The 12101-nt window shown below is 40.8% G+C and overlaps 1 protein-coding gene across 1 annotated transcript in view; it reads right to left on the reverse strand.

The window, feature by feature from the left end:
* Window positions 1-11734, reverse strand: part of LOC148651244 (uncharacterized) — a 38337-nt gene extending 26603 nt beyond the window's left edge. The window contains exons 1-4 of the mRNA XM_088601308.1: window positions 11453-11734; window positions 7519-7627; window positions 3358-3426; window positions 1213-1464 (exon numbers count right to left, since the gene is read on the reverse strand). Of these exons, the coding sequence (XP_088457434.1) occupies window positions 1213-1464; window positions 3358-3426; window positions 7519-7627; window positions 11453-11473 (451 nt within the window). The 5' untranslated portion in view covers window positions 11474-11734. The remainder of the gene's footprint in view (window positions 1-1212; window positions 1465-3357; window positions 3427-7518; window positions 7628-11452) is intronic.
* Window positions 11735-12101: the final 367 nt, after the last annotated feature.

Consider the following 12101-nt stretch of genomic DNA (forward strand, 5'->3'; position numbering starts at 1 on the left):
AATAGTTTATATTAGTATTAATATATTATTAACAATATATTTTCTAACCCTATGTTAATACATCTAGTATAACAATGCTATAATGTTAAGAAATGTAAAACTCAAAGGGAAATGTGTCTGGTACAATAACAGAAAACTTCTAGACAATGAAAGTAAACCATGGAAAATTCACTAAGAAAAGGGTTGTGGGAGTGTGGAACAAGCTACTCAGCCATGTTGTTGAAGCTGACACCTTGACTTCTTTCAAGAACAGCTGGAGGAAATCCTCAGATCAATTAGGTACTCCTAAATGTGTTCAGTATGCTAAATGGTGTCTCTTCTACATTTACAGTAAATGATGCTCAGCCTCATTTATGGGCAACATAAAATTCTAAGCCTACACCAGAACACAATGTAACAAGACATTTGAATTAAAGCAAAGAAACACACCTTTTGAAAAACACTAAACAAAACATGATTCAGTTCTGTCACAATTTGCACAAAATGCCCTGCACAAATGGCAAAATGAAACAACAAGTGTGGTTGTTCCTTCTCATCAGGACAAAATGGACAAAACGCTTGCTTACTCTTTTAAAACACAGAGAAAAGAGCAAATTCATCTCCAGTGACAAAAAACAAATAGGCACAAATACGACAAAGTGTGAGGAGAGTGGCACATCTGAGAGGGAAAAACAGCTGTAGCAGTTCTGCTGGTCGATAAGGTTGCTTGCTTGTTCATTTTAATAACTTTTTTCCAAAAACCATAAACCAGGGGTGAGCACAGCAGGGAATCACGTTTAATTCCCCAGTGGGCATGCTGGCAGTAAATAACTGAGCGGTTTGTCAACAGGGAAATTTGGGTCTATTTTGTAATTTCCCATTTCTGTTTTTTAAACTAGAACTAATAACAGCATATACACAAGGATTGGTTTGAGAATGATACTTAAATACTCACAGCTTGTGAAAGAAAGTCTAAACACCAGACATACCATATTTACACAAATGCACACAGATGCTACAATAAACTGAGGCTAACTGGAAGATGGCTAAACAGATCAGGAAAGGCTAAGCAGAAACATCAGCTAAATAGACCAACTTTGACTTATCAAAGTATTGACACAAAGGGACGGCTGCACCAAAAAGATGGATTTACTGGCATATTAACTAAACAGGAAAACCGAACAAAGGACAGAGACCCAGACAGAAAGACTGTGCAGACAGGTGGACAGGTACCTTCATCATCGTAGACATCAGGGGCTGGGAATGCTTCCTCGAATGGAGAGGGTGTGGTAGTGGGATACTCGTAGGGCACTCTGGTGGTCATGGTGGTGACTTCTTTAGCGTAGTGGTAGGACTCAGTGGTGGTGGCATAGGGGTACTCTTCCTCTGTGATCATGGTCACCCCGGGGGTGGGCTGGGGAGGGGGGTAGTATCCCGAGGCTGTGTGCTCCTCATACCCTGGCGTGGGCTCCTCGGGGTACTCGTCTGAGGAAGTTTCAGATAAGGTTAGGTCTGGCGCTTCTTCAGCCTGTACAGGGTGTGCTGTGTTTATTCACTTTAGGTACCCACAGAAAGAGGACTTCGGATATTCCAGTCCTAGCCACACTGAAATGAGCAGCTCGACACTAACACACCTGCTGGACCAAACAAGAGGAAACCCCCTCTGACGATAGTGTTAGGCCTCTCTGAGCAGCAAGAGTGGTGTGGAGTTCACAGGGCATGGAATATCCGCAGGCCACTTTTATCCCATTTGTTTCTTTCGGAAAAGACTGCAATGAGGGTAAGGTGTGTGGGATGGAACTGAGCATTCTTCAGGTTGATCTGCCATACAATAGGACCAAGATAAAGGGATTATGCTGGCCAGGGAAGGTAAAGGAAGTCTCTGTCTCCTGCTCACCATAGAGTGCCTTCCTGCCCTTGAGAGACTCCATTCATCTGACTGCGTGTTCCTAATATTTGTGATAGTGAGTGTACAATCGTGACAAAATGTGAAGCACAAAACAAAAATATATGAATTAACATGAATTTAAATCTTGTAGCCTGAAATTGTGCATCTTGTAGAAGTCAGTATTTTTACCATGTATGGGAGAACACTGTTGGAAAATTGAATATTTGCACAATTTTGCTGGTGCTGTTTAGAATATGGCAGCACTCTACTCTTCTGTTCATCATAACTTGAATGAACGCACAAAATCTGCACATTTCATCACGTCTCTGGTTCTTTGCTTTAGTGAACAACAATAACTATAGCAATAAACTAAATTCTTCCTCTAGAAATGTAAGATTGCAATTTTTAGCTTTATCGGTTTTCCCCAAAATATTGCTCATCAATCAATATAATATTGGGTTGAAGACAAAGCATTGTCTGCTGAATTCCTGAAATGTACACACTAATCATACACAGCCTCCAGACATCAGCTTGAATGTTATCACTCCACTGTAGTTCTGCAGTTTGCCAGACTACCCTGTACCCCTGAATGTATAGGGGATGTTTAACACAGAGTTCAGAAAAAGACAGCTGGTATCTGTAGTTTTGAACACTTACTGTACTCACATTCACACTCACACTCACATTTGAACACTCATTTACTGTACTCACATGTACTCACATTCACCCACAATATCTGATTGCGACCTTTTTTTTAATTATGTGCTAGGAATAATATGTTGAAAACTAATTTCTCTAGATACTCGAAATCACTGCATACCAATTGGATTTGAAAAGAGAACACATGATCCTAAATGTAATAGTTGTATCAACACTTCTTAATTTATTATTTATTTTTAAATAAAGTCTCAGACTGTTACTTGAGGTTCTTCCCTTTCGAACCATTAGAAATTCAGCAACATTGAACTACATAATGTGGTTTTCAATTTAGTGGATTTGAAAATTAATTCCCGTTGTACACCTGATGCTTGTAAACTGATTAGTTACCCATAATATTGTACTGTATTAACAGGAAAGATTACAATGTCTCCCACAATGATCAGTAATACCGAAACACCTGACCCTACAGGCATAATTTTGCTTTCGAATTTTGCATTCTTTCACAAGGTTTTTTGCTTTCAGTGCATGGTGCTTATTTTTGAAGGGGTAGAAAGAAAAATGCAGTTACCTTCATAATCATACAACCACAGTAAATAAATTAAGTAAATGGGAAAAGCTGGATGATATCATTGTTCATAAACACGGGAGGATCCACTGGCAAAAGGTAATTAATGAATTAATATCTTTATTACATCTGCAAAATCACAACTTTGCCCTTGCTGTAGGTTTTTGGAACTCTGCCTTTGGAACATTATTACTGGATGTTATGGTTACACACCATAACATTTTTACATTTCTCTGAATTTTACAGGGAGAATTACCAAGACGACCTGGACGGTGGTATCCAGAGTGTTCTTCATAGGCGTCAACCACTGAGCCTTCGTAGACATGTTCATCTCCTTCAAAAACACAAAGCAAGACAGGGTTCTTACAGTCATTTCATCCGTCTTTCTTATTGAACTCCACAGAGTTGGAAAGGAACCCTTCAGGTTTTATACAACTGGTACAGCACAGCATTCGGCACAGTACACACTCACGTGATTATCTGTTTAACCTGTGAACTACTGACAGGCATCCTTCAGAATTCAATTTTATTGTATGTTTCATGCTAGTAGCACCCCTGAAAATATGTGAAAACATATTTTTAAAGAAAAATGATTCTATTGTTCTTTTAATAATAGAATAAGTATTTAAAATTAATCCGTCCATGAAGAAAAGACTTTCTCTGTCAATGAGAGAAACTTGGGCTCTCTCCAGAGTGTTAACACCTGTCAGCTGCTCTCTTCTCACAGAGGTGAGTTACAGGAAGGAGGGGTTGTGAAAGACAGGAAAGCAGGGTGCCAGTGATACTGTAGCTAAAGCTTGTGACTATTTCAGCTGCCATAAGGAAAGTCAAGCAGTCTTAGCAAAAAAGACTGAGATAACAAAAGAATTCCAACATAATCTTCTTAAAGATGTATCCCACACACATCATGACTGTACTGTATAGATAATGTAGTTTTTCCAAAAATAACTTACTTAAAAAAGAGTGGATGTTATTTTTAACCTAGACTTAAACCCTAATCCTAGACAAGCCTTCAGAAAGATCTTTTGCAACACTGACACAGTGTTAGATAAGGATAAGGATAGATGTATTAGTGGGTAGGTAAAACATATCTTGCATAGGTTTGTTCTGTACTGTAATTCCCAGCAGCACTTACAATGTAGTACTGCAGTGAAATGTGTTTCCAACATGTTCCATTTAGCCATTCATATATTTTTTTATCTCAGCAACTGTTTGTTCCAATCTCAAAATAAAGAGAACATTACAGAATTAAACTTCCTAAACTTCAGCATTTCCATGAAATAAAACAACTCTGCAAAGTCGGCAGAAAATTAATTCTTCCCCTCTTGACAGGATTTGAAAAAAGGAAGTTGACATATGCCACTCTCCCGCGCTATTTCAGTATTTCCTGACTCGTTTCTGTAGGGACCCTAGCTTCTTTATTGACTATTCTTGCTTTCTGACAGGCACAGAAGGCTCAAGGCTGGAGTGAGGCTGTGGGGAACTTTATCAGTTCCACAGCACGTTCACAGTGTGCTTCAGGGTGCCGTTATAAACTTATTATCCTCCCACTCTACATCTGAGTAGTAGATTTTGAGGAAGCCATCTTCTTCTGGAATACTTAATACATGGGGCAAATTAATTATTTAGGCAGAGCCATGTTAAACACACACAAGCTCTGTTGTATAAGAATAACAAGCCCAAAAGAAAGAAGGACATTCCTGAGTCTGGAAGGTCAAGTACTATTAGAATGTGGTGTAAATGCCTATTCCGAAGGGTGGTGGGGGCAGATGTGGGGATTCTGTGGTGAAAGCTGGCCAGCTGAATTGAAGTTGAGGGAAATTTTGTCTGCTATAATAATTCATTGCTTGCATCTATAAATGTCTTTTCATCTCAAGGATCCCAAAGCGCTTCACCTACAGGAGGGGACCCACATCCTCCACCAGGGAAGTGCAGCCCCACCTGGGTGACACACAGGCCAGCCATTATGCACCCGCCACCTCTCTACATAGCAGATCAGAGGGAGAAATGAGAAAATACTCAATTGAGTTAAAGGAAATATCATGAAGACTGGTGAGCAGCACAGTGGCACAGTTGCTAGCATTGCCACTTTGCAGTGCTGGTGCCCTGGGTTCAACTCTGGACCCAATTCTGGGGACCTATCTATGTGGAGTTTGTATGTTCTCCCTGTGTTTGTTTAGTTTTCTGTAGGAGTGAGAGTTTCCTCCTACAGTCCTAAGACATTCTGGTAGGTTAATTAATTTCTGGGGAAACTGGCGCTGGTGTGAGAGTGTGTGCCTGTTTTTGTCTGTGTCTGTGTGTGCTCTGCGATGGACTGTCGCCCTGTCTGGGGTGTACCCTGCCTTGTGCTTGTTGCTAGACGAGATAGACGCCAGTTCCTCTGTGAGCCTGATTGAAGGGATGAAGCGATTAGAAAATGGATGGATGGGATGGTGAAGACTGTATATGTCCAAGTGGGAATTTACCCAAGACACCTTATTGCTCTGTCTCACCATACTGGCTCACTGGAATTTGGAAATACTGGCTCAGAGGAAAGAGCACACCTACTTCTCCACCAAAATCATTTAAGAAGCAAACTGCTTTTCCTTAGAGGTCTCTCATCCCACAACTGACTTTGCTGTGCCTCTGTTAAGTCAACATGTTGCACCACTTTGGGGAAAGATATCACCTCAATAACATCACCCATTCTGAAATTCTAATACCACATTTTTCAATATCAGCAATCTTCTTAAGTGCTTTTAGAAAAGGAAACCAAGTCTTTTGCTTATTTTTTCTATGGTGTTCATTTAAAAAGTGAAAAAGAATGTCTTTCTATCAGTGCGTTGCCCAGTAAATTGTATTACATCAGTCCTGCATTGAAAACTAGGAACAGTGATATAGAATATTGCCAAAGGGTTCTGCATTAACTACACCTTTAGTATTCTTAGCCCTTACATGAGCAGAACAACAGAGATATGTAATGCTGGTTAGGAATTTAGAACCACTGGGCACTGAAGAAGGTACTTACTGTAGGGTGTGGATTATGTTGCTAGAGGCATTGTCTCTAACAATATGTCTCGTTTCTCCTGCATACAGACATGGGAGTTTGTGGTTAGCTACCTCTTCATTAATGTGACAAATTGTAACTCTTTTATTCAAATTAACTTGTGGTGCTTTTTGTAAATCTGAAAAATTAGCATATGGCATTAACTAAATTAAAAGGGGGCATTTGGAAATCCTGTGGCTTCCTGTACTATTCATTTGAGTGCTCATCTCTAGCTCCTGTTCGCTCTGCCAGAGCAAGGAGCAGGTTTCAGACACACCCAGCACATCACTGAAGGCAGACACAGCGCAGGTCCTTCTGCTTCTCCCCTGCATTTCTCACAACTCAACAAGCTTTTAAATCAACAAATTATAACCTCAACTGCTCTGGCTTTCAAGTCGTGGTCCCAGGTGCTCTGTTGCAGTGCTGTGATGCGCTGGAGAGCTCTTTCTGTGGCACGCTGTCACTGCTCTGGTAATCGGGAAGTGCACACAGAAGGCACTCCCATTGCCTCAGCGCTTGCAGGCAAATGTTTCTGCAGGCACGAGCGATGTTGGACACACGCTGGTCTGTTCATGGCACCTGAGCCTGTGCGGCACTTGAGATGCATAATTAAACATTTGACAGGATGTGAACGTCGAGAAGCACAAATTACAGAGACAATAGTAGTAACGTGGGGGCGGTGTCATTTGACAAAACTCTGCTGCTTTGCAGAACTGCTAACATTTCATCTTAGACTTGAGCTGTAATGAAGGAATTCGAGTTTGGGATTGAAGAAGAAGCAAAAAAGGAAGTCAAATGACAATAACAGCTTTAACTGTGTGCAGTGCATCATCATGTCACAGCATCTCAAAGAACACCCTAAAATGGATTAAACTATTAAAAAGCTAATAAATTACCCTCTGCCTTCTGTATCTGTGTAAGACATACAGTAGGGGGGAGATTGTTGGTAATATTAGTGAGAGACAGTACTGGTGTTTACTATGTACAGCCCAGTTCTTTGTTTTTGGGTTAATCACTAATCACATGGAAAAAAGTTTTATGGAATGTGAGTGAATCATCCTATTTTTAAAAGATAAAGACAAGTTAGATTCTACAACTGCAGCTGTTTCTGGCTGAATCACTAAACAGCCTTCTTTTGTCAGTTATAAGGTGAGTTGCACAACACCATTATTGGCAGGTGAACATCAGCAAACAATTCCAGCAATTACTGTAATCTACTAAGGAGTACAAGGAATACTTCAATAAATGAGGTAGTACTGGCATTAATTGCTAAGTGTAAGAGCTGTTTCAATACAAACAATGCAAAGGATAGGAGATTCTGCACATGCAGCTGTACACAGTGTTACAGTGCAATTGTGTCACAGTCTGTGTAAGTGGATAAGGGAGCAAAGCGTCACTGACCTGAGTGGTACCCAGAGTAGTCTTGGCCATGCACTGGGAGGGTGCAGAAAGCAGTGAGACTGCAGATAGTCACCCACAGCCAAACCCCTGCTCTCGCTGTGCAAGAAACCTAGGGGAGAAAAAAGGGTTCACTGACATGCGTCTGCACTGAGTCGCAGATCCAATATATTCAATGTTCTTTGATGATTTTCATCATCTTTGTTATGTGTCAAAGCCTGTTTTCTATACTCACCACTCTGTGATATTTTAAGCTCCCACAGTAACCAGTAGTTTTGAATATGCTTTTCCCTAAGCAATGACTTGATTAGATGCCTGCTGCCCCAGCACACCCAAATGCTATAGAGATCTGTGCATCTGGCTTTTCTGAAAATGGGTCAATTTTGCTACAGGAGGTACAGTAACAGCTGTCAAGGTGGGGCTTTCACTTACAAAAATATTACAAAACTTGTAGGTAAACATGGGAGAGGACAAAACCCCCAAAATATCCTCCCAAGTCTTTCTGTATTCAAATCCAACACAATTTACTGTATTTAAACGTTAAACTCATTCTTCTGACTGAGGCTAACCGCCTGCCAGAGTAACTAACTGACAGACAGTTCAAAATCTAATAAAGGAACCAACAACCTCCTTCCTAGCATAAGACAAATCCAACTCAATCATTCTAATTCATAAACTGTATATAATCTTCGATCATATTCTGAGATATCCTGGTAAAATATCTAACTATACTGTATAATATTAAAATACAGTAAGATCATTATAAAGGAAGAGTACATTCATTCAGAGCCCAATCTCAAACCTTTTAACATTTCAACTCTTTAAAAACTACATTGTGACACAGTAAATTGTTCTTCCACAAACATTTTATGACCCACAGTTAACTTTGGGAGGACCACAGGGCAAAAACACAGATCATACTCTTCAGAACAATTCTGCCCCACCCAGCCAGACAGCCAGTAAGTGAGAATCTGCACCAGTAGTGCTCAGAACTGTCTCACTCTGCCCAGTATACAGTAGTCTGCACCAGTAGGGTGAAGACTCTACTGGGCAGAGTGAGACAGTTCTGAAAACTACCGATGCAGACTAAACTGGGCAAAGTGAGACAGTAAACCTATTACATGTTCCAGAACCTTCCCACTCTGCCCATTAAGAGTCTGCACCAGTAGTGTTCAGAACTGTCTCACTCTGCCCAGTAAGAGAGAGTCTGCAACAGTAGTTTTCAAAACCATGTGACACCCCCTAGCCAGAGAGCGTCTACACCAGTAGCGTTCAGGTCTGTAGTGAACCACAGGAATCCTTTCAACAGTCTTCTTATCTTCAATCACTGGCATTATAGACACATTTTCTGCTAAAAGGAATGAGAGTTACGATTGAAAAACCTGACTCATCACTGGTGTGTCTCTCCCCTCTGAATTCTGCACATATACTGTACGTACACACAGAAACAGCTGCTGAAGTGCTCTTTATCAATCTGCCTTCACCAGAACAGAGAAACAGAAGCACACTCACAGGTCCCTGTATACAAACCTTGTCATGAAGTCCTCGGTCTGCTTTTATCTAAACACAATCGGACAAAATTCACCTGAAGGTACAATATTAATTAGCCTTAGTGACAACTGAACTCAGAATTTCAGCTTTTAAATTATCATTTTAAAAGAAAAGAAGTCATTGATTCCATTATTCTCTTTCTTTCGTTGAGCTTGAACTAGGTCATTGTTCAAATGCAACCTGAGAAAATGAACTAAAAGCTGAATTGGCTTCAGAACATTGAGTACTAGGCTTCCCATTGCTATATTATGACCACGGTCGCCCCCTAGTGGCCAGCTTTCGACTGATCAAGCCCTCAAAGCTGCACATCGCAGAACCCCGAGAAATTCTTTCTGCACAGATCTAATTAGGACGGCATACCGGATTCTCATTATTTCATCTGGAACACGCCAATGCTCTTATTTGCTTTTCAATTGAAAGCTCATTTGAGGGCGATTTACAGAAACCCTTAAAACGTCTGAAGTTTCTTTGGGTGCAAAAACAAAAATTACTTTATGTGCTTCACTTACAGTACAGCAGCATTCAAACGTTTGACAACACCATGTACAGAGAGACTGGGAAGCAGAATAATACTGTTATGTAATAAATGTTAAAAGATGGGAGAAACTTAATGAAATTAGCAAATACAGTTAAGAAAACGGGTCATTATTGTTCTGTACCTCTGCATCTCTGTCCATGGTGTCTCCAAACATTCATGATGTTTAAACAAAGTTCAAATGTAATTGTAGAAACATGCAGTGAATTGTATTTCAAACACTAAGTGTATGAGTCAAACCAGGCATGATTCTCCTCTGGATACAGCCCGGCTTGAGACAAGGACAGAGGTTTGACTGTTCCCACAAGAGGATGCAGTGCACAAAGGGGTTAAGGCTGCCTCCCAGAAACCCTGAGGAGAGAATTTTCATCGGAGTCCAACATTCCAGCCAGGCATGAGGCTGGAATACCGTCTTCTAACATAGTGGCTTTTGAGCTGAACCTTTGTCCAGCTTTCGAACAGAGATTTAGATTCATACAACAAAAAAATAATTTCAGACAGGATAGCAAATTTTCCTTTTCAAAAGTTTAATTTCACAAAATTGCGTCTTTTGTGACCAAAAAGCAGATTGAGTTCCCAGCAGAAAATTTGATTTCTTTCAACGGGTTAAGTTATACTAAGCTAGTACATCTCATCATAAAGTTCTCTTTTTGGAAGCTGAAATAACTTCATACTTTACTTTAGGGTAATACTTTTCATCACAACCACTTGAATTACAAGCATAAAACGAATACAATAACAGAAATAGAAGCTGTGAAGTTGAACGATGGCGCTAACACCAGCAGAGGGCACAGAGCAGTACGCAGAGTGCTACGTGAATACCTAAAGTAGGGGTCATCTGTCTCTGTGCCAGTTTTGCTCCTGTAAAAGACCCTCAGGTTTCCAGGGAGTCAGAGGAGCAGCATTGAAAACCAGACTCATAGTCTCACTGCTCCTATAAAGCTCTGTTTAATGGCAAACTCTTAAAACAAAAATGCCAATTGACAAAGCGAGACAAGTTCTCCGCATTCTTGATGAATTTTTAAATATCCACTTATATTACTCTAACAATTCAGAATTTCACAAAAGTTATTTCCTTTTAAATGTTCGTTGCTTTAAATGTAAAATGGCAGAGTCCTACATTGGCTATTTACTCTTTAGGTTAATTATCAAGATAACTTAAAACCATTGCCTAGCTGGGATACAGGGAGTATCATTCCAAGAACACAGTTCAGCTGATATGTAAGCTATAGTTCACGTCGGATGCAAGTTCTAAATCCAATTAGGTCTGTTTAGAGCTAAACAAACCAATACAAATATGAGCAACATTTTAAAAGCTAATCATTTCAGGTTGCCTATAGAAGTAGTCCATCCAGAACAGTGACAAGAACATTTTTAATGCGTTCAAATTATGATTGAAGATTCATTTTCAACTAGCCTTTTGCCAAGTCTAGGGGTCACAAGACTCCACATGCAACCTGCACAAAAGGGCAGTTCGCCTCTCAGTGAATCCTGTATTGATAAAAGGTAGCTGATGCAGGGGGTTCAAATCTTGGTTGATTCTCAAGCAAATCATTGGGACAATAAAAGGTATCTGTGCATTGTACATCACACAATTCTCCTGAAAACAACAGCATAATCTATTTCAATAATTCTAAAGGACACTCCCGCGGACATTTTATAACCTACACCGAGTCACCTGGTAAAACATTTTTAAGTACTGCGAACATACTTTCCTTGCCCCTGCCAAACTGCAACTCCGTCATCAGTGATGAGCAGATGTGCCAGGGCATCTCAGCGACACAGTTAAGACGCTCTGTGCTGAATCTTCTGAAGCTCCAGGAAGATCACAGAAGAGCAACTGACTCCTACCTTTGTGTTTCCAGCTGCCATGGCTTCAGGACAGTTAGATGGGTGCAGATATTGACGAGTTGTAGAGGGCCCTTCTCGATTTCACTCACTCAGGTGTCCTTTTTACATCATTCTTTTGTCCGGGGTGGTGTAGCCTCTCTGTTCACCAGGTTCCTATCTGCCTAGTGAGCTCTGCCTAGAGAAAGCAAGGCAGGGCTTTCTCTACACCTCTGCGTTTGCCATCCGTGTCAGGCTGATCTCAGGGGGCCAAGGGAGGCGATTTGCTCTCCCCAACCTGGTGAGAAATACCTGACCTTCTTAAGTGCAAACATCCCTCCTGAGCACTTTCCTCGCCCAGACACTGAACTGATTGATGGAGGCTTCGCGACGTGGCATGGCCTGCCTCTCCAGGCCAGCTTCACCCAAACCCCGCGCCATTTTAATGTGCCGGCTTTCAACATTGCAAGACCAAGAGAAGTGCAACCAGAAAGGACAATGGATCAGAGGATCTTTTCCTCTCACGCCAAGTTCTGTCTTCAGGAAAGAAAAAATGATGAAGTAGAATCAGAGCGTTGAAGCCAGAAGACAAAATGCCGTCGAAGTTTCGTCGGCAATTGTTTTCATTTTTTGCTTATTGCCCAAAACCCAATGTCAACAAGTTTTGGAACAA

Source organism: Lepisosteus platostomus, chromosome 12 (genome assembly GCF_059453375.1).
Source record: "Lepisosteus platostomus isolate fLepPlt1 chromosome 12, fLepPlt1.hap1, whole genome shotgun sequence".
NCBI classification, from domain to species: domain Eukaryota; kingdom Metazoa; phylum Chordata; class Actinopteri; order Semionotiformes; family Lepisosteidae; genus Lepisosteus; species Lepisosteus platostomus.